At 41.3% G+C, this 24,417-nt stretch overlaps 7 protein-coding genes and 1 pseudogene across 8 annotated transcripts in view; 4 read left to right on the top strand and 4 right to left on the bottom strand.

Moving 5' to 3' along the window:
* LOC127962355 (uncharacterized) overlaps positions 1-19,968 on the bottom strand; it is a 29,560-nt pseudogene extending 9,592 nt beyond the window's left edge.
* The window catches only part of LOC127962387 (histone H2B), a 966,021-nt gene that overhangs the window by 835,408 nt on the left and 106,196 nt on the right, over positions 1-24,417 (top strand). The gene's annotated exons all lie outside the window — the stretch shown is intronic.
* Positions 1-24,417, top strand: part of LOC127962369 (histone H3-like) — a 931,300-nt gene that overhangs the window by 802,135 nt on the left and 104,748 nt on the right. The window lies entirely within an intron of this gene.
* LOC127962389 (histone H2B) overlaps positions 1-24,417 on the bottom strand; it is a 157,851-nt gene that overhangs the window by 41,214 nt on the left and 92,220 nt on the right. The window lies entirely within an intron of this gene.
* Positions 247-642, top strand: LOC127962400 (histone H4). The gene has a single exon (XM_052561973.1). The coding sequence runs from the start codon at positions 284-286 to the stop codon at positions 593-595; it is 312 nt and encodes a 103-aa protein (XP_052417933.1). The 5' UTR covers positions 247-283; the 3' UTR covers positions 596-642.
* LOC127962392 (histone H2B) lies at positions 1,497-1,989 on the top strand. The gene has a single exon (XM_052561966.1). It carries the CDS (start codon positions 1,534-1,536, stop codon positions 1,906-1,908), a length of 375 nt encoding a protein of 124 aa, XP_052417926.1. The 5' UTR covers positions 1,497-1,533; the 3' UTR covers positions 1,909-1,989.
* On the bottom strand, positions 7,080-7,567 carry LOC127962376 (histone H2A-like). The gene has a single exon (XM_052561950.1). It carries the CDS (start codon positions 7,513-7,515, stop codon positions 7,129-7,131), a length of 387 nt encoding a protein of 128 aa, XP_052417910.1. The 5' UTR covers positions 7,516-7,567; the 3' UTR covers positions 7,080-7,128.
* LOC127962362 (histone H1-like) lies at positions 7,820-8,900 on the bottom strand. Its single transcript, XM_052561938.1, has one exon. It carries the CDS (start codon positions 8,862-8,864, stop codon positions 8,244-8,246), a length of 621 nt encoding a protein of 206 aa, XP_052417898.1. The 5' UTR covers positions 8,865-8,900; the 3' UTR covers positions 7,820-8,243.

The following is a 24,417-nucleotide window of genomic DNA, read 5'->3' as shown; positions in this document are numbered from 1 at the left end:
TAAACTTGGACTATACGTCAGAGCAGAATAAGAATAATTTCCACGAGAACATAGTGTACTAGGGCAAAATATTTCATAATGTGTGTACACCTTTTTTTATTTTTATTTATTAGTTATGGTCAGGACAGTCATCGTTTCCTGCTCGAACTGGGGGGGGGGGGGGTGAGTCATGTGACGTTCAGCTGGTTTCAGTTAGGTCCTGTAAGCAACTGTAAAATGGCTCCCTGCAGCACTTATTCAACACTTGTATTCGTCTTTTGACTGAAATAGTGATCATCTCATCATGTCTGGAAGAGGCAAAGGCGGTAAAGGACTCGGGAAAGGAGGCGCTAAGCGTCATCGTAAGGTGTTGCGCGATAACATCCAGGGAATCACCAAACCCGCCATTCGTCGTCTAGCTCGCCGCGGCGGAGTCAAGCGCATCTCCGGTCTGATCTACGAGGAGACCCGCGGTGTGCTGAAGGTGTTCCTGGAGAACGTGATCCGCGACGCCGTCACCTACACCGAGCACGCCAAGAGAAAGACCGTCACCGCCATGGACGTTGTGTACGCGCTCAAACGACAGGGACGCACCTTGTACGGCTTCGGAGGATAAACCGCTTCAGATCCGAGAACAAACCCAACGGCTCTTTTAAGAGCCACCCACACTCTCACTTAAAGAGCTCATGGTGCTGTTGTGTGCTTTACATGAGAACAACGTTTACACAGTCGTTACAGATATCAAGTTTAGTTGATTATAATGTTGTCGACATACTTTGCGCTATTTTTATTGTAACTAAGCCCCAAGGCAGTGCACTGGGTACTTTCATTGAAACATAAAAAATAAAATATAATGGCATGATTATTATAATCTAAGTTAAAAGGTAATAACTGATTTAAAGCTCCAAAACGTAATTCTATTGTATTGACGTTGAAGAATTCGAGCAGAATATGAAGGCGAATGTTTTTATTTATTTCTGTAAACTGTATACTATATACAGTGTATAGCAACAGAGCTCCAGGTTATCAAGTCATGTCACCTTTATTTATATAGGGTTTGTAACAAGGTCGATTGTGTCAAAGCATCTTTACAGTATTAAATATGAAAATTGTAAATAATGCAAAAGAACAATAGTAAACGCTCAATGTTAAGTAAAACAATCGATGCTTTATGGGTATTTTTCCTCCGTAATTTACTTAATAATTTTATAATGGTTTCAAATTAAACGTGTGCCTGATATTTATCTGAAACTATTTACTTTCTCAAAATATTACAATAAAAATAGCGGGAAATGAAACAAAGGAAACCCAGTCGGGTGGGTGTCGTTCAAACATGGAGTGGTGGGTGGAGCTATAATTTAAGGTCCCGTGATTGGCTTTCGTTCGAGTTCAGTAACGCCTTGAATGATCCAATTAAATACAAGTTTATGGGTCTGACCAATGATAATACTGATTCACGATGTCCCACAGAATTAGCATAGACGAGTGAATAAATAACCCTGTGTGAGTTCAGTCCGCTACTGATTTCTGAGAGATTGAATCGGAAACATCATCATGCCCGAACCAGCGAAGTCCGCGCCGAAGAAAGGCTCCAAGAAGGCCGTCACAAAGACCGCCGCGAAAGGAGGAAAGAAGCGCAGAAAGTCCAGGAAGGAGAGCTACGCCATCTACGTGTACAAAGTGCTGAAGCAGGTTCATCCTGACACCGGGATCTCTTCGAAGGCGATGGGCATCATGAACTCTTTCGTCAACGACATCTTCGAGCGCATCGCCGGTGAGTCGTCTCGTCTCGCTCACTACAACAAGCGCTCCACCATCACTTCCCGAGAGATCCAGACCGCCGTGCGTCTGCTGCTGCCCGGGGAGCTGGCCAAACACGCCGTGTCCGAGGGCACCAAGGCCGTCACCAAGTACACCAGCTCCAAGTAGAGCAGTCCGACCCCGAGACACACCCCAAAGGCTCTTTTAAGAGCCACCCATCCACTCACTCGAAGAGCTTATATTAACTTTTAATCGTTGATTAAGTGAAGATTATTTAAACCGTCTAACTTAATTAAACGTGTTTACAAAAATATTTTTCTTCTCCATGTAAGACCACATGTATTTGCAACTTCTGTTGCCTTTATCAATTTTAAGTGCTTTTAAATTAATTAAAACTTACAGCTACATACAAAAAAGTCAGCTACATAAAATATATAGGCAGGCGAGTTATGTCTAAGCGCTCAAGATTGTGCGTAAATCAGTCGCCTCACAACACTGACAGTGATTAAGAGCATGCGAGAAGAAAATACATTTTAATTGTTAAATTCCAGATTATGACAAAAGATTACAAAGGTAAATAATATTGTGTGTATAAATCGCATAGATTTTCCCCCATAAGAATAGTACTGTGCCTATAAAAAAAAAAAAAAAAAAAAAAAAAGTTTTGACCTAAAGTGTGCTAAATATCTACCAGCATGTATCTTTGCTAAAGCCATGCAAGACACAGGTTTTTACCAAGTATGGCATGTCCATAAATTGAGAATATTGTTCAAAAATCTCTTTCACTGTTGGGGACTTGTTTGTGACCCATAACCTGAGAGGGGTTTTCTCCAAACCCAATTTAATGGTATTGAGGTTTTCTGGAGATGGTTTCATCCTTTTGATCACAGTCGTCCCGAGAGGACTTCTCCTCTTCAACAGTTATTTCTGAAGAGATGAGACACTCCAGAGGAATCACTGATTCGACTACGTTTGTGCTGGTAGTGACGCTGATCATCATGAAGTTTCCTCCATAGATTTTGAAGTCTAATCTCAATAAATCCACTTTGGGAGACTGGGTCATAGAAATGTTCCTGGATGAAAGATGGAGGGTAACAATTGTAACTTTTACAAGAATTCATGTGTGACGAGCAAACCATCTGAGTTGATGTACTTTTGGTGTTATTGTAATATTGTAAAAAAAAAAAAAAACTACAGTCACTAAATTTTCAATTGATTTGTAACCTGTTAACTAATTAACTTACTATTCTAATTTGCATTTATTTAAAGTGGGCTTGGTGTGTTTTAATAAGTGCAACTTACAAATCCTTCATTCTCTTCTCCCATCTTGATCTTCAGAGAAGGAAACAGTGTTACCACACTTTCTGCCAACATCTGTTTCTCTTCATTAGGGTTAGGGTTAGGGTTAGGGTTAGGGTTAGGCAGGGGTAGGCAAGTTCGGTCCTAGAGATCAGCAGTCCTGCAGAGCTCAGCTTCAACATGCATGCAAAGTTGTCTCTTTTCACGCTACAAAGACTCTTAATATGACTGTAAGGTCACAGTGATTTTGCCAATTAAGACGTTCCTGGATCAACATTGCTGTCCAGAAATATAGACTTAACTCAATCACTACCCTTAAACCCAAATTTGCCAATAATTTATTCCTAAAACGAGTGGGAAATGATAGCTGATTAACAATGGTGTAGAAGCACCTAACTCTGGTAATAAGACTAAAACAGATATATGTACTGTGTCCTTTATCAGTAGGCGTAGGTGTAGGTGTGTAAAAAAAAAAAAAGTTTATATCGTTGTCATGAAGACAAGAGCCTGGTCTGTCCGTCGGCGGTCTCCCTACAGCAGCAGCAGCAGCGCGTCAGGCACGCTTCTGGTGTGTAAAGACACAGAAAACACGAGGCAGCCGCCACGCTCCTGACACGCAGCAGAGACGCCACGCAGCCAGTGTGTCACCGGCCTAAGGGGCCATTCACATATAGTGATGGGTATCCTTAAGGTTTTAACGGTATTACTACTCTTACCGATACGATGCGCACGTGGTGCAAGGCGCCCTTTTTTTTTTTCAGGCGCGTCCACACCATATCAAGTTAAAAAACATCTCAACTATGAAGATGGAGGAACAGCTGATCGTAGATGTATATGGATTTCCATTTTGAAGTAAATTTAGTAGCAGAGCTACTGCAAGCGATTTTTTTTTGTGCTGCAAATCCGTTTATCCTTTACTAAAATTTCTGCGTCTTCGTGGAGAGAGCGCGTCATTGTTGCTTAGCAACGGCAGACGCCTCATGAGCGCTTCTGCCCGAGCGCTTTCGAAAGAAGGAGTAAGCGGCTCGCCTAGCGTTTTCCACTCGTTTTTAGGCAGGATATGTGAACGGCCCCTAACACAACACAAAGTACCGATGAGAATTACCATAATATATGGCAGAAAGAGTAAAAGTAATATAAAGTACCAAATTCAGGAAGACTCTTCATTGAAAATGGAAGACAGGTTTTTGGAGATCAAAAGATTGCTTTAGGGTTATCTAAGAAGTTTATTATGCTAGATTGATATTTTCCCAAACAAATAGATATTGTTCATTCTAACACTGCTTGTTAACTGCTCTTTTACATTATGAATGTGAATATTATGCTTAATCAGTGTATGTAACATTATAAATACCAGCTTTGTTTAGTTGTTTTGCCCTTTTGCAGCTTCAAATCGAGGACACTCTAAAAAACTGGTGGCTGTTCTACTTGATGAAAAGGAGATTGGTGTAAAGTAGTGCAGTGTTTATCTGCGAATTATTTTTTTCATTTGCATAGTACATAATGGTACCTAATGTAAATCATATTAACATGTCTGTAGTAAACAAACTTGTTTGGGATTGTTCAACTTCGTACGCCAATATTTATACACTTACAATTTACCGTTCATACTAGAGTTGTGACGTTCGCGAACGAACCGATTCTTTTGAACGGCTCATAAACATGAACGATGGGAGCCGAGTCGCGACTGGAGAGGAGCCGTTCTTTCTATCGTTCTTTTTTCCTATGCGTGTTCATACAAATGAGCTCCGCCAGGAGACAGAACAGTTATAGGGGGAGGGGCGCACCCAGCGCAGGCCAACCCTTTATAGCGTGATGATATTAGTTATTAGTTGTGCATGCATTTACATTGCATTTTGTGTTCATTTAAAACTTATTTTAAAATCATTAAAAATGTTCTTTTGTGATACTGTACTTGTATAGAAATGTTTCATTAAAAGCTGTTTTCCACAGACATTCATTGCAGCCCACTTTGTTATTGTTCATTGACTTGAAGGGGCTGATGTCCTATTTGCAAAGTTTACAGTAGTAATAGTATGTAGTATGTAGACATTTCCATTTTATTTATTCAAATTTTATCTACTTAAAAAAAAATTAGTTTTCTATCAAAATGTTCTTGTGTGGAAGTGTTTGTAGTAAAAGCTGTTTTGCACAGAAATTCATTGCAGCCGGCTTTGTTTTTTATGTTTATTTGTGAGTAGGTATTGTATGAATAACATAAGTCAACGTAGTTTTACACACACACACACACACACTTACTTTGTACTAAAGGTAAATCAAAATAATGATGTCACTGTCTAAGCAGAGGGATTTGTGCAACCCTATGGAATATAGTCGACACATGAGAAATGAGGTAATAATCAATATTTCAGAATAATTCAAACTCAGATATTGGTGTGTGATATCAGAGCTTTAATTATTTGACTACAAATCTCACCTCATAATACCTCCCAGTGATTATTTCCAGGATAAACTGAGATGCTCCCAAGCTGGCTTCTTAAAACTGACTAAATATTTAAAAAGAGCCAAAAGAGCCATTCTTTTGAAGGGCTCTTTGAAAGGAACGGATCGCGAAGATCCGGATCCCCTCAAAGAGCCATAAATCCCATCACTAGTTCATACACACAATTTCTGTAGTAACAGAAAACTACGTCTCTTTTTGTTATAAGCATCATTACAGTGGAAACGGTCTCGTTCAGTGCGGTGTGTGTGGCTCTTAAAAGAGCCTTTGGGGTGTTTGTCAGCGGCGGGTTTAAGCGCGCTCTCCGCGGATGCGGCGGGCCAGCTGGATGTCTTTGGGCATGATGGTGACTCTCTTGGCGTGGATGGCGCACAGGTTGGTGTCCTCGAACAGACCGACCAGATAAGCCTCGCTGGACTCCTGCAGGGCCATGACAGCGGAGCTCTGGAAGCGCAGGTCCGTCTTGAAATCCTGAGCGATCTCTCGCACCAGACGCTGGAAAGGCAGTTTGCGGATCAGCAGCTCGGTGGACTTCTGATAGCGGCGGATCTCTCGGAGAGCCACGGTCCCGGGCCTGTAACGGTGGGGCTTCTTGACGCCGCCGGTGGCTGGGGCGCTCTTCCGGGCGGCTTTAGTAGCGAGCTGCTTCCTCGGGGCTTTGCCACCGGTGGATTTACGAGCGGTCTGCTTGGTTCTTGCCATCGCTGCGATCAACTTCTCTCTCCGTTCTGAGCACGTAGAAAATGCTTCTCCGTCTCATGCGTCTCGTTTTAAAGCTTAATACGGACACGAGCTTACGGCGTCATTAGGGTGCAGAGACTTGTGATTGGCTGATGTGTGACGTCTGCACATGACAGCTAGCCAATGACTGCGCCGCTTCTGTTTTCAAACGAGGCTGTTTGTGTTTCCCGCTCAAAATGCTTTGTTCTGTTTAGTACTTTACGCATCGTTCAATCATTCATTATAATTAACATTTAATTAATTTATGTATTATTTTTACCACATAAATTTAATGTCTGCCCTGATAAATAAATAAATCTGGGCTATTAAGATCTCGAAGTTCTTTCACGACAACATTTTTTTTTCTCATATTTTATTCCACATCATGTCTAATCCCACAATAAAATCGTATATTTAGCAGCTGTTTTAAACCAACACTACTAGATCATCAGCAGACATACAGTGATTGACTATGGTTTTATCAATCATACATCCAGTCTTACAGTCACTTACATTTTCCAGAAATCAATTCACACACACATTAAAAAGTACTGGTGAAAGTAGACTCTCTTCTGATCTCCATTACTCTAAATGACTCTGTTGAGTACATAACTTTGAATAACTATCAAAAACATCAATAAATCAGTTTTGTCTTTTATACAGTTCTACACCTTCTTTCAGAGACTTCAAGCCAAACTGACTAAGCAATTTGTTACACTGATAATTATTATAAGGCAGAGTTTCCAAATGATTTATCATTAATAAAAGTGCGTTAATTTAGTTCATTTTCTCCTTCAATCGTATGCATAGTGTATCATGAAAGAAAAGGGAAGTAAATCGCTCTCTGTCAGATGAAGTGTGTGGCTCTTAAAAGAGCCTTTGTGTTGGAGAAGCAGAGCGGACTCTGTTTACTTGGCTTTGGCGGGTTTCTCGGTCTTCTTGGGCAGCAGCACGGCCTGGATGTTGGGCAGCACGCCGCCCTGAGCGATGGTCACTCGACCCAGGAGTTTGTTGAGCTCCTCGTCATTGCGCACCGCCAGCTGCAGGTGACGGGGAATGATGCGGGTCTTCTTGTTGTCTCTCGCGGCGTTTCCAGCCAACTCCAGGATCTCAGCGGTAAGATACTCGAGCACAGCCGCCAGATAGACGGGAGCTCCGGCACCGACGCGCTCTGCGTAGTTCCCTTTGCGGAGAAGTCTGTGAACACGACCGACGGGGAACTGCAGCCCTGCTCTGGAGGAGCGAGTCTTGGCCTTCGCTCTCGCTTTGCCACCGGTTTTGCCTCTTCCACTCATTTTCAGTTACAAACTACTTCAATTTTACAAGAGAGAAATAATAGCTTGCTGGAACACGCTGTGCTGATTTTAAAAGAGTGTGCCAGTCGCCCATTGGTTTAGACCTTGTTATATTTTAAACCAATCACTGAACTTCCCTCCAACATCCACCGCCAAAGCCACGCCTCCACATCTGCGCGCGGACTGAGCAGTGAGCAGCATTTCGAATTACAAATTAGGACAATGGAGGCAATCAAAATCAACAAAACAGCAATTATGTACAAGTGTTATAAAAAAAAAGTCTCAGTTAAATGCAGTACATGTAGAAAGGTTTATTTATTTATTTGCATTAACGTTATTTAATAATAAAAATTAAAGAACTAAACAATAGACCAAGGCAGTGTTAATCAACAAAACAGAAATGATGTATAACTGTTATAACAAGTCTCAGTTTAACGCAGTTCAAGTATTTTTTTTTTTTCTTGCATTAACGCTATATAGTAATAATAATAATAAAATAATAATAATAATGTAAGTTCAGGTGGTGTTAAGAGGCCCTCTTTTGCTTGTTATTTTATATAATATAAATAAAAACAGATAATATACAAAACTTTAGAAAAGCTACTGTAAGCATTATTTATTATTATTACTTCCACTAATAGTGTGAGTGCAGGCCTTTCTTTTTGCTCTTTCTTCAGAGTTTGTGGGTGGCTCTGAAAAGAGCCGTTGGGGAAGAAAACGGAAGAGATTTATTTCTTCTTGGGAGCTGCCTTTTTAGGCTTGACAGTTTTAGGCTTTGCCGTCTTGGGTTTGGCGGTCTTGGCCTTTTTGGGGCTCTTGGCTGCTTTCTTGGGCGCCGCGGGCTTCTTCGCTTTCTTGGGGCTCTTCGTCGCCTTCTTTGGGCTCTTTGTGGCCTTCTTAGCGGCGGCGGGTTTCTTGGCCTTCTTGGGGGACTTCTTAGCGGCGGGCTTCTTTGCAGCTGCGCTCTTGGGCTTCTTGGCAGCAACGGGTTTCTTGGCCGCGGGCTTCTTGGCTTTAGGAGCCGCTTTCTTCTTGGTCTCGGTCTGCTTCTTGCTGATCTTGAAGGAGCCGGAGGCGCCGGTCCCTTTGACCTGCAGCAGGGCGCCTTTAGTCACCAGGCTCTTGAGGGCGAGCTTGACGCGGGAGTTGTTCTTCTCCACGTCGTAGCCGCCGGCGGCGAGAGCTTTCTTCAGGGCGGCGAGGGACACTCCGCTCCTCTCCTTGGACGCGGACACGGCTTTGAGGATCAGCTCACTGACGCCGGGACCTGCTTTCTTGGCTTTGGCGGCGGACTTCTTCTTGGGCGCTTTGGCCGGCGGAGCGGCGGCTGCTGGAGCGGTTTCTGCCATTTCTCGGAGCGGAATCACAGTCTTTCAAACACTGAGTTCAATGAGTGTCGCTCGAGCAGCGCTGCGCTCTTAAACAACACATGAGAACCTTATAGACTCAACCCGCCCGCTCGCTGTCTGCGCGCCTCCGAGAGCCGCTCGCGCTTGTGTTTTCTTCTCCTACATTTAGGGGCAAAACTCGAGTGTTAAAATAGTTTAGCGCAGTAGAAACAAAGTCAGCATCAAGCAGAGGTCCTTGGCTTTCTGTGGAGACTAAAACCCGCGGCGAGGAAATGTTGGTTTCGCCCCGGTCAGAGCAAACTCGAGGCGAGCATCAGCCACGGAACAGAGCCGAGTGTAAATCTAATGCTTTATTTAAGTGTTAAAGGTTGAAGAAAGACCGAAATCGTCCTCTGTGTGTTTCAGAAACAGTTCGAGAGTGGTTTAATTGAATGAGCATCAGTGAGTGTGGTGTGCAGTGTTTGATACAGCTGTAGTTTTGTGCAGCTTGAAGCACACACAGGTCCGGGGCTCCTCGTCCTTTATTCAGCCGATAGACTACATGAAATACTAATATGACAGATGTTGTAAATGAATTAACAACAAAAATATTTGTAGTAATGTATATCGGATCACTTATTATTTCGGTAAAAACATCTTCAGTGGCTGATCAGTAAAGTTAGCTGTAATAACATTATTTTTCATGAACAGTTTCCGTCACAAAGGAAAGACTCCATCGTTTAAGAAAGACCATCTAGATCAAGATTTTCTAATTTTGACAATTTACCCAATATGAAATGCTAATTTGCAATAAAGTCATTTATTATATATGACCAATACATTTCCATGACTGTTTGTTGTAATTTAGGAAGTGGATCAGTGTTGGGGCAAGAGAAACAGACATTACTGCATGATGAAGACATGAAGTGTGACTGTAAATATGGAAATAAAGGACATCTAGAGATCTAAAATATAGAGGCATATATCAAAATATCGAGCAGCAAACAGAAAGCAGGTATTATAATATATAAAGATTCGTTCAGATGCATCCAAAGAGCGATAACTGGAAAAACAGGTGCAGCTGTATTCATCCCAAACTATACATCACAGAATAACTTCAGTTTTCTCATCTGAAATAATGGCCTTTAAAATATAAAATACAAATGTAAAAAAAATTACATCTGCTTAATATCAGTAAAAAGGTGCTTAATGGTTTCCTAAATAAAACAAGATAAGTGTAAAATAATAAAATGAATAGATAATACACTAACTTGGGAAAACTCACATCAGACACATAAAAACCAAAGTCTCCAAAAGCCTTGCGATAATAAATAAAGCCAAACAGGTAATCGATAAGGATACACTCCGTATTTTGTATTGTATGATTCTACTGTACTTAATTTACTGTGTTGAAGTATGGGGAAATAATTATAATAACTTAATACAGTCACCATTTATTTTACCTAAAGGGGGGGGGATCTTTACGGACTATACACAAGGCTAAATATCTGGAACACACAAATCCTCTTTTTATTAAATTAAAATTATTAAAAATACAGAACCTAGTTAAATTTAATACAGCACGATCTTTATTCAAAGCATTTCATAAACTACCTGCTAACATACAAAAAAAAAAAAAAAAAAAAAATATATATATATATATATATATATATAGACACAGAAAGAGCATTTGTTCAGTTCGAGGAGTTATGGGAACTTTTTAATACCAATGATTAGAACTATAGGATGAGTTTCTGTCTGTATGCAGGGTCAAACTATGGAATATTCTGGGACTTGAACTCAAACAAAGTCAAAGCATTCATTGATTTAAAGCACTCTATAAACAGAAGGTCTCTTGTCAAACTACAAGGAGGGCATGGTTTAATTACGTGGTGTTGTATTAATGTATTCATAATCTGTGTTATTTGATTTGTTGGTAGTATTATAATAGTATTGATGTATCTATGTATTTATAGTCTGTTTTATTTTTTTTTATTTTTTCATATGTATCATATATACAATTAATTGAGTATCATAATAATGTTAATAATTAAGGAAGCAGTTTGACTTCTACCCGCTCAGTTTCGAGCAATAGATGGAATTATGTTGTCGAAGTTCGACGGAAGAATGATGAATTTAACTTATTGTATATATGAATCAAATGCTTCTTTATTGCCCTTGTTAGGTGTCATTTATATATTGCTAGAAATAAATAAATAAATTAATTAAATTCAAAGAAAATAAATACAGATGGTGAACATTTGGATTTCACAGGTTTTTCATTTTGTATTTATGTTCTGCGTGGAATCACCGAATCCGTGACCCTAGCCCCAACTGCACAAAGTGAGAGAAATCCAAGCCCCTTTTCACATGGGACCTTACCACAAAAGCCAAAATGAAGTCACAGGGAGTCCATGGCGGGGCAGCCTCCAAGGCCATGGTCCCAACCCTAGCCTCTACGGCTGGATCCATACTGCCCCCACCCCCCGAAAATTGTCTTTGATATTAATGCTAACATTAGTGGCGTGCTCTAATGCTAGTATTTCCTGTCACTCAGGATTTGTTCAGAAATTTAGACTGCCATCTAGCGGTCGGGATGTTAACTCAAAACGAAACAACTGCCATAAATCTTGAATGATTTCAATGAATAATATATATATATATTTTAACATCAATATTCCATTTTTTGGGTATCGATGCAGTCTCATCAAACAAAATATATTGATACTCACGTCTAGCAATATTTTCGTACACCCCTAACGTCCAACGTCAAGCCAATTATACCAGTTTTTACGATCTTACTGTCATGCTTCGCTTGGGGAGAAGGAACCAGGAGAACCAGGAGAATGATGAAGTAGAATATTTTATTAAATGCACATGGCGATACAAACAGATAAATTACATTTGATATATGATAACATATGGACTTCCTGACATATGACTTACAAATGACATACGATAGAGGAAGTTGAACCAAGAACAGAGGACACTATTTAAAGACAGACACTGATGGCACCGATTACAGGAACAGAAAACATAACCAAATAAGGACAACAGGAAAAAAGACCAGGGTAAAACAAGGAAAATCAAGTCCACAACAATGACATTATGTCCCCCTCTAAAAAGGCGTGACCTCACGCCACATAACATCAAACAGGGAGGCGGGGTGTGGTGGGTGCTCTGGAGGTACCCCAGGACACACAGAGGACAGTGGGCCTCCAGAGAGGTATATATTTGGATATCCATGGTGGATAAGGAGACACGGGAGGACATGGCGATGCTGGAGACACAGGGACCTTTTGGACCCTCTTCAGTTTGCCTATCGCCCAAACAGATCCGCTGAAGATGCAATCTCTCACATCCTGCACTCTTCCCTCATGCACATCGACAGCAATAAAATAAACTCTGTAAGGCTGCTGGTAGGCCAGTACACCTCTAACTCCATCACCCTGAATGTAGGAGCCCCACAGGGCTGTGTCCTGGGTCCCCTGCTTTACTCTCTCTACACACATGACTGCGTGTCTTCACACAGCTCCACATCTATAATCAAATTTGCTGATGATACTGTGGTTCTGGACCCCATTCACAACAATAATGAGACCGCATACTTGGATGAGGTAGAGAAACTCACTTCATGGTGCAAGGACAACTGTCTTCTCTCTAGCCCCTTTCACACTGCACGTCGGACACGGCATATTGCGGGAACATTGTGGGGTCGCCTTCTGTGTGAAAGCAAACATGTCCAGGGATTGATTCCGGCATTGAACCCGGGTCGGGGACCTAGTAACATTACCGGGTTCAGTCCCGGGACGAGCGCTGTGTGAACAAAAGCCAGATCTAATGCTGTGTCGTGATGACGCACGTTATCGCGTGACTCTTTTACCGGCTGTTTTGAAGGAAGATCAATGTTTACAACAAAAAAATGACACGTCACGCCCTGATGTCACGTGTCGTTACGGGACCGTTACAGTTTGTGTGTGAACGCATGCATATATCCCGGGTTATCACTGGCAGTGTGAAAGTGCATAATCTAGCGACCCACGAACAATTGCCGGAACACTTTAGATGTGTATTTGCCGGAATCGCAGTGTGAAAGGTGCTTCTGAATGTGAGCAAAACTTAAGAGCTGATTGTGGACTTCAGGAAGAGACAGCAGCAGCCCTATACTCCTCTTATGATCAGCGGGACACCTGTGGAGAGGGTGAGCAGCTTCAAGTACCTTGGTGTAAACATCTCAGAGGACCTCACAGTACTCACATTCAAACACAGGTTAATAAAGCCAGGCAAAGACTGTACCATCCGCGACAGCTGAGGAAATTCAGGGTCTCATCAGCAATCCTGAAAACTTTCTATTCAGGGGCTATAGAAAGTGTATTGACTCAGTGTATCTCAGTGTGGTATAGGAACAGCTCCAGTCAAGATTGCAAAGCCCTGCAGAGAGTTGTGCACTTAGCTGAGCGCATTTCAGGGTCTGCTCTCCCCTCTCTGCAGGACATCTACCTCAAACGCTGCAGAAACAGAGCTGTTAAAATCATCAAGTACTCTATCCACCACAGTAACATCCTCTTCACTTTGCTGCCATCTGGAAATCGATTCCGTAGCCTGATGGCAAAAGCCGAGAGACGAGTGTGTGTGTAAAGACCTCTAACACTAGCTTGCTCTATTCTTTTTTATTCTTCTGTTTTCTTTGTATTTATTATATTATTTTAAATTCCATACTACTTGTAGTGTGTTAACCTAACTGAGACTTGTTATAGCACTTACATATCTTTGCTCTTTTTGTTGTTTTTGATTGCTTCCACTGTCCTTATTTGTAAGTCGCTTTGGATAAAAGCGTCTGCTAAATGAATAAATGTAAATTTAATGTAAATGTAAGAATACAGTGTACTTCCATGCACATTATTTTCCATCTTATATTTAATTCTACAGTATACATTTTTTAAATATATTTTATTCTTATATTTGTATTGTTTACTCTTATTTTATTCTTTCATAGCTATATATGTATATTTCATCTGTGTTGTATTCTTTAATAATTGCATTGTCCATGAAGCGGACCTGACTCACATTTCACTGCTGGTTATATATGCTCTATATAATTGTGTATATGACGAATAAAAATCTTGAATCTTGAATCTTGAATATGCGGTCACTTTCGCGTATTCATTTAGGGGCTAAAGAAAACTATTTTTTTAGGGATCACATGCATAGTTATGTCCAATAACAATATAACACAATAAAAGAAAAATCAGAGATGGTTTAAATGTCCTTTGAAATAACGCTAACCATGTGTTTTGATGTGGTAGAAATTTTAGGTAGATTATTAATTTTTAAAGAGCCACACAGATGGGAAATCAAACATTACCTGTATTACATATGATGTAGCTGTCCATCAGTGTAAATAATGTGCAAAGTAATTAAACGAAAAAGGTACATGATTTATAAAGTTATCTCTATGTACGTCCACTAGAACATTTTTGCATAATAATCTCCGCCTTCCGTCTTGGGAGAAACTGACCTCTGACCTGCCCAACCCCTCCCCCCCCCCCCCCACACACACAGACAGATGCTCTGTTTGGTGTGATAACATCATGTCGAGGAGACAGTGTGTTTTTAATTGTAAAGGCACGTTTGTTTTATTTTCACAGCCAAAGAATGAAGATCAGAAGAACCAATGGCTAAAATTCATTTTTACCACAATACCAGAGCAGTACAACAAATCCCTTTTGTTGTGTTCACAACATTTCACTGATGACTGCTTTTCTAATCTCGGTGAGTTCAAGGCGGGATTTTCAAAGCGTTTGGCCATAAAAGAGTGTTCATTACCAACTTTATTTGGAACAACAAGCATATATATATATATATATATATATATATATATATATATATATATATATATATATATATATATATATATATATATATATATATATATAAAGAAAAAAACTGCTAAGTTAACTGACCAAAACTTGTCATAGCATTAGCATTTTATTTATTATTATTTATTTCATTTAAATCATCTCTGATTTTTCTTATATCGTGTCATATTGTTATTGGCCTAAACTATAAATATTTGACTGAAACTTGTTAATATCTGTTTGCATGAACTTTGAACTTTGTTTGGTGCGTACAGTGTGCATGCAGAGAGACATGCATACAAAATTAAATTGTATGTAAAATTGTCATCTCTAAATAATGGTCAGCTATTTCTTACGTGAAACTAAACAGTTGCGAAACAAATTTAATATGTGGACTTGCCCACACTCCTAATTTCTTTAAAAAAGCTTATTTTTCTCTTAATTTTGTCCTTCTGTCCACATTGAGATGGCGTTTCTATCAAGGAAAACTGAGCTATTTGCTGGAAAACATGAGGGCAGTTGCATTTCAGATCAGACAAAATCTTGAGTGTGTGCAACCTGGACACATCAGTGAATAGTGAGCTCTTTTCATGAATAAAATAATCCTGTCAGAAGAACTACATACAAATGTATCATATCTGTTCCGTGTGTAACATCTGCAGTGAGCTTTTTTTTTTAGGTTTTGCACATGCACAGAAAGTGAATTTAACATGTTTTTATGTTTTAGTGTGGATGAGACAATGTTTGCAAAACGTTTGAAAATGGATGGAGATTGTTCCAGATTAATGTAGACATAACATCATATTGGATGTATTATCTGAAAGTGACATGACATTCAGCAAAGTTAGGTGACCCGTACTCAGAACACGTGCTCTGCATTTAACCCATCCAAAGTGCACACACACAGCAGTGAACACACACACACACTGTGAACACACACCCGGAGTAGTGGGCAGCCATTTATGCTGCATCGCCCAGGGAGCAGTTGGGGGTTCGGTGCCTTGCTCAAGGACACATCAGTCATTGTCTTGAAGGTGGAGAGAGTGCTGTACGTTCACTCCCCCCACCTACAATTCCTGCCAGCCCAAGACTTGAACTCACAACCCTTGGATTGCAAGTCTAAATCTCTAACCATAAGGCCACAACTTCCCCCCAAGTGACAGAGTCTAATTTACTAGCTGCTATCGGTTTCTTTAATGCTAATCCAAGAAATCTGTCTGGCATATCGCATCTTCCTCTTCACAATACCCCATATATTTTCTATGGGGTTAAGGTCAGGCGAGTTTGATGGCCAATTAAGAACAGGGATACCATGGTCCTTAAACCAGATACTGGTAGCTTTAGCACTGTATGCAGGTGCGAAGGAATGCGACAACTGAAACCCATGTCTTGCAGACGTCTGTGTGTAGTGGTTCTTGAAGCACTGACTCCAGCTGCAGTCCACTCTTTGTGAATCTCCACCACATTTTGGAATGGGTTTTAATTCACAATCCTCTCCAGGGTGCGGTTATCCCGATTGCTTCTACACTTTTTTTTTTTTTTTTACTACCACATCTTTTCCTTCCCTTCGCCTCTCTATTAATGTGCTTGGACACAGAGCTCTGTGAACAGCCAGCCTCTTTTGCAATGGCCTTTTGTGTCTTGCCCTCCTTCTGCAAGGTGTCAATGGTCGTCTTTTGGACAACTGTCAAGATATCAGTCTTCCCCATTGATCAGTCTGTGTGTAATGAATTAATTAAATATTCAAGTTTCATATTTTTTTTTTATAGAATTAGTGAAAAAAAAATCTACTTTTTGATAACTTTCTAATTATATGACCAGCACCTGTATATGCATTAAGTCAAAATATAATCTAATAATATGGTCTAAATGTTAGAAAACTAAAAGACAATTTTCTGTAACAAAAGTGGGTATTTCTGTGCAATGACCCTTAAAAGTAAAAGTAAGAGTACACGGTTCAAATCTACATATTCACGTCATCTAAAGAGTCACCACGTGCTAGTCAGATCAGACAGCATGACAGTGGTGTCTTACATAAATCACCAAGGGGGGCAGTCATCGACGCGGCTCTTCAGACTAACGTTGCGACTGCTGGAATGGACCCAGAGCAACATGGGATCCCTGAGAGCAGTGCATCTACCGGGAAAACTGAACAGGCAGAGTGCCCTAAGAAGAGTGGAGGCTTCACCAGCAGACAGTTCAGAAAATATGGGACGTCTCTGGCAAACGTCTCTGGCAAAGTTGTCTAAAGTTGTCTAACATATTTTTCCAATATCGAGGACATGATTGGCCCAGGCCCAACCAACTTATTTACGCTATTCCTCCGGTTCATCTGATTCCCCTAGTAATCACGCGGGTCGGGGATCAGAGATGCAGGGTTCTTCTATAGCAGGCCAGTCAGTGGGCAGAAACGACTTTGTCGTCCGATTTATGAGAGATGCAAGAAGGCTTAATCTGCCACACCCTTCCACTGTCCATTCATGGGACCTACCCATGGTACTGAGAGCCCTAAAGAGGGCCCCCTTTGAACCGCTGCAGTCCATAGGCCTTAACGCCCTATCACTAAAGACCACTGTGCTGTTGGCACTAGCTACTCTTAAGCGTGTGGGCGATTTCCAAGCACTCTCTTAGCAATAACCCGGTCGCGCACGGTCATGTAAACACCGGCAAAAACCCGGATATGCTCATTTCCCGGTTTTTAAAAACTGGGATATTATACCTGGGGTACCCCTTTTCTAACCCGAATATTTGGTCTTGTAAACGCGTTTCTTTCGGCATATCCCCATCAAAATGTGTGTTCTGCGCATGTTCTATTCGCAAGGAATCTTGGTCTTTTGAGTCTTTGGATACAGGAAGAAGAATCGGAAATGACGCATATTGCGTCTTACATCCAGACGCTAACCGTGCGTCGCCGTTTACAATGGGATATTGGCGACTGATTACACATTCCATGTATACAGGAGTAACTCTCTCTGCTCACGCATGTAAACGGGTTATCCCGAATGTTTCAGAAACCCGAATAGTGACCTTAACCCGACCATAACCCGAATTATAACAGCTTGTAAACGTAGTCATTGACAGATTGTTTGATGTCACTTATGAGTATCGACCATTGCCGTCTGCACGTTAGTTTGTCCTGTCCTGTCTTGTTGAATTGGGGTTTGGCTAGTAGTTCTCTACCACTGCTGGAATTACTCTGTGCTCACCGTTTGCACCCACAGAACCTTACCTGCTGTAAGCTGCTTCAGCTTCCCCGCTCTGCGAGCACCGACCGCCGGCTCCTTCGTGATTCCCGAGAGCCTCCGTCTCACCAGACTGCTGGTCACCCGTGCCACAGAGGTCATCTCAGTTCATTTGTGTTACCCAGTCTACGGGTCATCTTCTGTTTGTCTATTTCTCCCTCGCTTTTGTTGGAATACCTGTGGCCAGACTTTGTTTCATTAAAAGACAGTTATCATTGCACTCATATTTGAGTCCTCTCTCTCCATCCATTATCATCACAGTTGAAACTCACCATCCACATTTGCTAGATTTTATAATCTAGACGTCCCGACACTTCATGCTAGGGTACTTTCTGTCTAAAGGTCACCTTTTTGTTCATCATTCATATGATCTTGGCCATTCTTTGCCCAAGACTCAAATTCTACTCATATGCACTTGGTCCCCTTGGTACTGAGGCAATACGAACATGGGATGATCAAACTAGGCCAGACGTAACCTCATTGAGCTTATTCTTCTCATAGTTGCTATATTGTCATATCTTGGTATCAAGGATCAAGTATGATTGCATTAGTCGTTGCTTCAGTTCAAGTAACCTGAATTCCTGTGGCGAAGAGGGCAATATATAGCCAGATCCCCTGCCCATTTTGGCGGGCTTCGCTGCCATAGGTTCATGCAGAACAACCGCCGAGCCATTGGTTTGTTTTGAAACAGTGGCCTTGCAGTTTTCACTGCGTGATTGAATAAGGCTTCAATTCAGGAGAAAAAATTAGTTTTTTTCCATAGCGTCTTCGACGCAATACTTGTTCCTGTATTTCAGGGAACCGAGGTTATGTCAGTAACCAAGTAAGTTTTCATATAAAGCACAAAACAGCAACGCAAGCTTTTTAAGTGAGAGTGTGGGTGGCTCTTAAAAGAGCCATTGGGTTTGTTCTCTGATCTGAAGCAGGTTATCCTCCAAAGCCATACAAGGTGCGTCCCTGTCATTTGATCGTGTACACAACGTCCATGGCGGTGACGGTCTTTCTCTTCCAACATAGCAAACGGACTTGGCCCAAGTGTGGCCTCGAGATGGCACTACTGGCCTCCTGTCGGTGATGGCATGTACCCTTTCAGCCAGAGCTGGGCCACGTGTGGCAATGATGGCATGGCGTGGATCCGGCAAACAACATGAGGGGCGATTGTTGATGGGAGGAGTCTGGCCCAGATCAGTCAGGTGATATGTGGCCCAAATCAGGCTAAGATCTGGCAGCATATTATGTGACCCATGATAAACAAGATCAATAGAATATTGCATGATAATGGTTAAATGATCACATACATTTTTTATAGTGTAGTTTTGTTAAAATGTAGTCTTTGAAATGGCAAGTCAAAACAGAATGAAACATTATAATTTAAAAATTAAGCAAGTCAGTCAAGTGCATTAAACTGCAATTATAATTGTATTACATTTTATATTATTATTATTGTTACAAATAATCTTAGAATCCTTACATGAAAAGAAGAGAAAGAGAGAGATTATTTAACCATTATCTGGCCCACGTGAAATCCATTCAGGCCAGATCTGTGCCGACACTGCTTGCTGTCTGGGTTGGGTCTGGGCTATATAAGGCTCAGGTGTGGCTCAGATTTGGGGATTCTGGTTTACTTAAAGCTGAGAATTGCCACCAACAATAAAACCTGTTTTGGCCCAGATCAGGGCCAGCTAAAGCTGATTAACTGGCTGAGATTCGGGCCGGTTATGGCCCATGTGTGGCCTGAGTCTTTAAACCAGTTCTGGGCCAGTTCAGGGCCGTCATTCTTTGTAGTACTTGGGCAGAGGGAAAAGTCATTGTGGCCAGAAGACATTTGCTAGGTGACGGCGTCGTGGATCACGTTCTCCAGGAACACCTTCAGTACAGGGCGGGTCTCCTCGTAGATCAGACCGGAGATGCGCTTGACTCCGCCGCGGCGAGCTAGACAACGAATGGCTGGTTTGGTGATTTGCGCAGAACTTTATGGTGACGCTTAGGGCCTCCTTTTCCGTGTCCATTACCTCTTCCAGACATGATGAAGATGATCTCTGTTTCAATTTGAAGACAAAATAAATATAGAGCAAGAGCTGCAGAGAGACCACAACCTCGAGTTTAGAAAATAAATATATATCACATTCCCAAACAGCAATAGGGATCTTCATAAATTCCTTTTGTTTACCAAAATGGATTACCGGATGCCCAGTTAGAGAGATTACCAGATGTTTGTTTCAAAATTATAAATACCACATGACTGAAGACGTTTGAAGCTTAAAACATCATGCAGTATCAGAAGGTCAGGACAGGTAGTTTGAAAAAAAAAAATCAGCACTTTGCATGACTCATTGTGTTTGAGTTTACATTGATTTGGTTGTGTGTGTGTGTGTGTGTGCGTGCGTGCGTGTGTGTGTGTGTGTTGATTTATTTAGGATTCTGTAGAATAGATTAGACCACGTGCTTCCCAAACCTGTCCCGGAGGCTCCCCTGCCCTAAACCTTTTTTATGTCTCCATTATCTTACACACCTTATTCCACTCATCAGAACTAAATTGGGTGTCTGATTAGAGAGAGATACAATATTTGCAGGCAGGGGGTCCACCAGGACAGGTTTGGGAAACACTGGTTTAGAAAACCTCAATACCAGACAGAAACTGAATGCCACACTTGCATTTAATTATTTCCCATAGCTGGGGTCTCAGAGACTATGAACAGCTCACCCAAAATACTCACGTCAATTATAATCACACACTTGTATATTTATATAAGGGGTATAAGAGACACCCTTCCCTTCTCAGACAAGTTCAGTTCAGTCTAGTCCATACTAACTGAGCTCCGTTTTCTCATCTTTTTTCTTTTTCTTATATTCCAGGCTCACTTTAATACTTTGAACTTTTACAGGTTTATTCAACTCAGATACTTAGAAATTTGTTACTTTGACTTTTGATATACTGAGTATTCTTATATACTTTGTATTATTATTTTACTATATATTCTTAACAGTTTGAGTACTTTAAAATATTATAATATTTTTTATTAATCTTAGATGGGCAAAAATCCGTCATATATGGATTGCTTTTAAAACTATATTCATTTTGGATTTGTATTTTCTATACTTCAAGCTGGTTATGATACTTAATAATCTGTTTGCAAGTGATGATTTGTATTCTCATTTTCTATATTCTCTGAATAAATTTGCATACTAAAATACCACCCACCATCTGACCTGGATTTACATTTGTTTGCATCACAAACATTGGCACATAAAAACATTTTCAAACCATCCTTTGTTCCCCTTTGTTTTCTTAGATATGGTGAAGAAACCAAGTCTGACCACCAGATGACACTAATTCACAACTACATTAAAAGCTTTGAGTAGTGAACGCCTCACGTTACATGTGTAAACCTAGTTCCCTGAGGAAACGAAGCACTGCATCGAGACGCTTTGGGAACACCTTCAGCATGGCCATGCTCTGAATCACATGTGTAATCAGTCCAGTGGATGGGCGAGACGTCATGGGCAGGGTGACATAGAGACAAGGAGCTTAAAAGCACATGCAGTGGAAACGGAGGCAACTTCTAGGAGAATGAGGGATGCACTCGCAGGGATTCCAGAAGTATGGCAGGAGACACGTCTCGTTCCCTCTCAGAACTAGGGTTACATATGTAACCTTGAGGCGTTCCCCTTCAAGGGGTACAGTTTCCTCGTGGCGGGAGCTCTGGACTGTAGAATGGTCTTAGCAACCTCTGTTGAGAAACCAGAACTTACAAGCCCTCAGGGGCCACATCCACATTTCCAAAACTCAGGGGATCTCCCGGTTGGCAGAACTGATCTCCTGAGGGCTTAGGAGAGACGGGCACCATATGATGAGGTGTATACCAGTCTTCCCCAAAGGGGGCCCGCCCTCAGGAATTCTGAACTAAGTTGTCAGGATGTTCTAGCCGAAGACTATCTAGCAAGAATGATAGTCCGCATTAGTCTCCTGAGTGTCATTCTGAGTCCTGATATTCTAGGGGAGTACAAGAATCAATGCTCACCAAATGAGGGGCTGGAACATGGCTGGGGCTGCTCCCACCCACCAACCCCCAATGACTACAACATCATCCTCATAGAAAGAGAGGTATTACACCATGATCTAACTAGATAAATGAATCGCCAAGAGTTCGCTGCATTTAGAGGGTGAGGGAGAAGAAAGGGTGCTCAACTCTGAAAACTGATGAATAAATAAATACATCTAACTTCTCCAGCCAGATGAGAATATATCACACAACCAGACAAGTAAACACGGTCTGATATGATATAAGATACAATATAAGGAACTGTGAATGACATTGGCAATGCGTGAGCCATCTGATTTTAGATCGCATAAGGCTTTCTTGCCTCAAGTAGAAAACACCAGCGGGAGCAGAGCTTAACATCTGCAGTAATGCATACTTGCTTTCATTACACTAGAGATTTTTAAAGTGAACACAGCAAGCCCCCTCAAGAGTTGGCTGTGCAAGATCTGCTCCAAAACAAACCACACATAAATTGTGTGCATCCTCACCCCTAACCCTAACCCTAACTCACCACTTATTTTAGCAAAGACAGGGAGAACAAGTGATCTAAAAATGCAGTGTGTCATATGCAAACAACATCAGTCTCCTCAGAGAAAGCAGTTATCTGCAGCAGCGAGCTCTCACTCGGGGGGGGGGGAGAGACTGCAGTGTGGGCTTCCAGACCCAGAGAGAGAGCGCTAGGTGAAGAAAAGACGAGCCCGTCTCCAAACCATCCGTAGATTCATGTGTGATCCCCGTGATCTCAATCGCTGCTCTGCCTCAGTAGCAATGGGACCGGGACCACAAGGTCAAGAACACACTCCTTAAAGCAAAACAAACAAAAAACACATAAACTGTATATTCCCACCTGTAATGTAGCGCGGGCAGGGTGGAACACACAGTCGAAAATGTTGTCTGCTCTCACCCTTATATGCTTATATTGCATTTTACTGGATAGACAACAATAAACAGAACTGACACACATGAGCGGTTTGCTGAATGACACTCTTTCCACCGCACGTGTTTTTAAGCTCCCTGGTTTCTACGTCACCTCTCCCGTGATGTTTCGGCCATCTATTGGACTCATAACACACCTGATTTAGAGCGTGATCATACTGAAGGCATTCCCAAAGTTTCTTGATGCAGCTCGAGCTCCTGAAGGGAAACCGTTTTTTGGCACAATTTGATGAAAGCCTCAAACAGTTCAGAAAGTCTCGGTTACTACTGTTCAGGCACAGAGCAACTTTTTTTTTTTCCTCTCCTCTCTTTCCTAATGTTTTGATGTTATCTCTTCCCCTGTCTACTGTATTATATTGCCTTGTGCCCACATGTGCTATGAAGTTGAATCTAATCTAACTTTTGTACCTTTTGTGCCCATTCGGGTTTGGTGTAGGCATCCCTGTAATGCAGCTACTGTAGGAGAATACTGACAACATTGACTGGACATTCTTTAGCCACTCAGTTGAACTGGAATGGCTCAAACCAAAAGAGACCTTTTCAGAACCTGTTGTTTCATGTTGGCCAGGAATCCTCAAATCTGTCTTGCGAAATTCAGTTTCCTGCAGTTTTTATTTGTATAGATACATACCTGATTCCAAAAAAGGTTGGGACACTGTACAAATTGTGAATAAAAAACACAATGCAATGATGTTTAAGTTTCAAATTTCAAATATTGTATTCGTAATACAACATAGATGACATATCAAACGTTTAAACTGAGAAAATATAGCATTTTAAGGGAAAAATAAGTTGATTTTAAATTTCATGGCATCAACACATCTCAAAAAAGTTGGGACAAGGCCAAGTTTACCACTGTGTGGCATCCCCTCTTCTTTTTATAACAGTCTGCAAATTTCTGGGGACTGAGGAGACAAGCTGCTCAAGTTTAGGATTAGGAATGTTGTCCCATTTTTGTCTAATATGGGCTTCTAGTTACTCAACTGTCTTATGTCTTCTTTTTCACATCTTCCTCTTTATGACGCACCAAATGTTTTCTATGGGTGAAAGATCTGGACTGCAGGCTGGCCATTTCAGTACCCGGATACTTATTCTACGCAGCCATGATGTTATAATTGATTCATTATGTGGTCTAGCATTGTCATGTTGGAAAATGCAAGGTCTTCCCTGAAAGAGACAATGTCTGGATGGGATCATATGTTGTTCTAGAACTTGGATATATCTTTCAGCATTGATGGTGCCTTTCCAGGTGTGTATGCTGTCCATGCTACACGCACTCATGCAACCCCATACCATCAGAGATGCAGCTTCTGAACTGAGCTCTGATCACAACTTGGGTTGTCCTTGTCCTCTTTAATCCGGATGACATTGCCTCTCAGTTTTCCAAAATGAACTTCAAATTTTGATTCGTCTGACCACAGAACAGTTTTCCACTTTGACACAATCCATTTTAAATAAGTCTTGGCCCAGAGAAAACACCTGCGCTTCTGGATCA

Source organism: Carassius gibelio, chromosome B7, assembly GCF_023724105.1.
Source record: "Carassius gibelio isolate Cgi1373 ecotype wild population from Czech Republic chromosome B7, carGib1.2-hapl.c, whole genome shotgun sequence".
Classification (NCBI taxonomy): Eukaryota; Metazoa; Chordata; class Actinopteri; order Cypriniformes; family Cyprinidae; genus Carassius; species Carassius gibelio.
This window is presented reverse-complemented; position numbering and strand designations above follow the sequence as displayed.

Bases quoted from the DNA above. Each gene is read 5' to 3' on its own strand.
- LOC127962400 (XM_052561973.1), top strand. From the start codon at position 284: ATGTCTGGAAGAGGCAAAGGCGGTAAAGGACTCGGGAAAGGAGGCGCT.
- LOC127962392 (XM_052561966.1), top strand. From the start codon at position 1,534: ATGCCCGAACCAGCGAAGTCCGCGCCGAAGAAAGGCTCCAAGAAGGCC.
- LOC127962376 (XM_052561950.1), bottom strand. From the start codon at position 7,515: ATGAGTGGAAGAGGCAAAACCGGTGGCAAAGCGAGAGCGAAGGCCAAG.
- LOC127962362 (XM_052561938.1), bottom strand. From the start codon at position 8,864: ATGGCAGAAACCGCTCCAGCAGCCGCCGCTCCGCCGGCCAAAGCGCCC.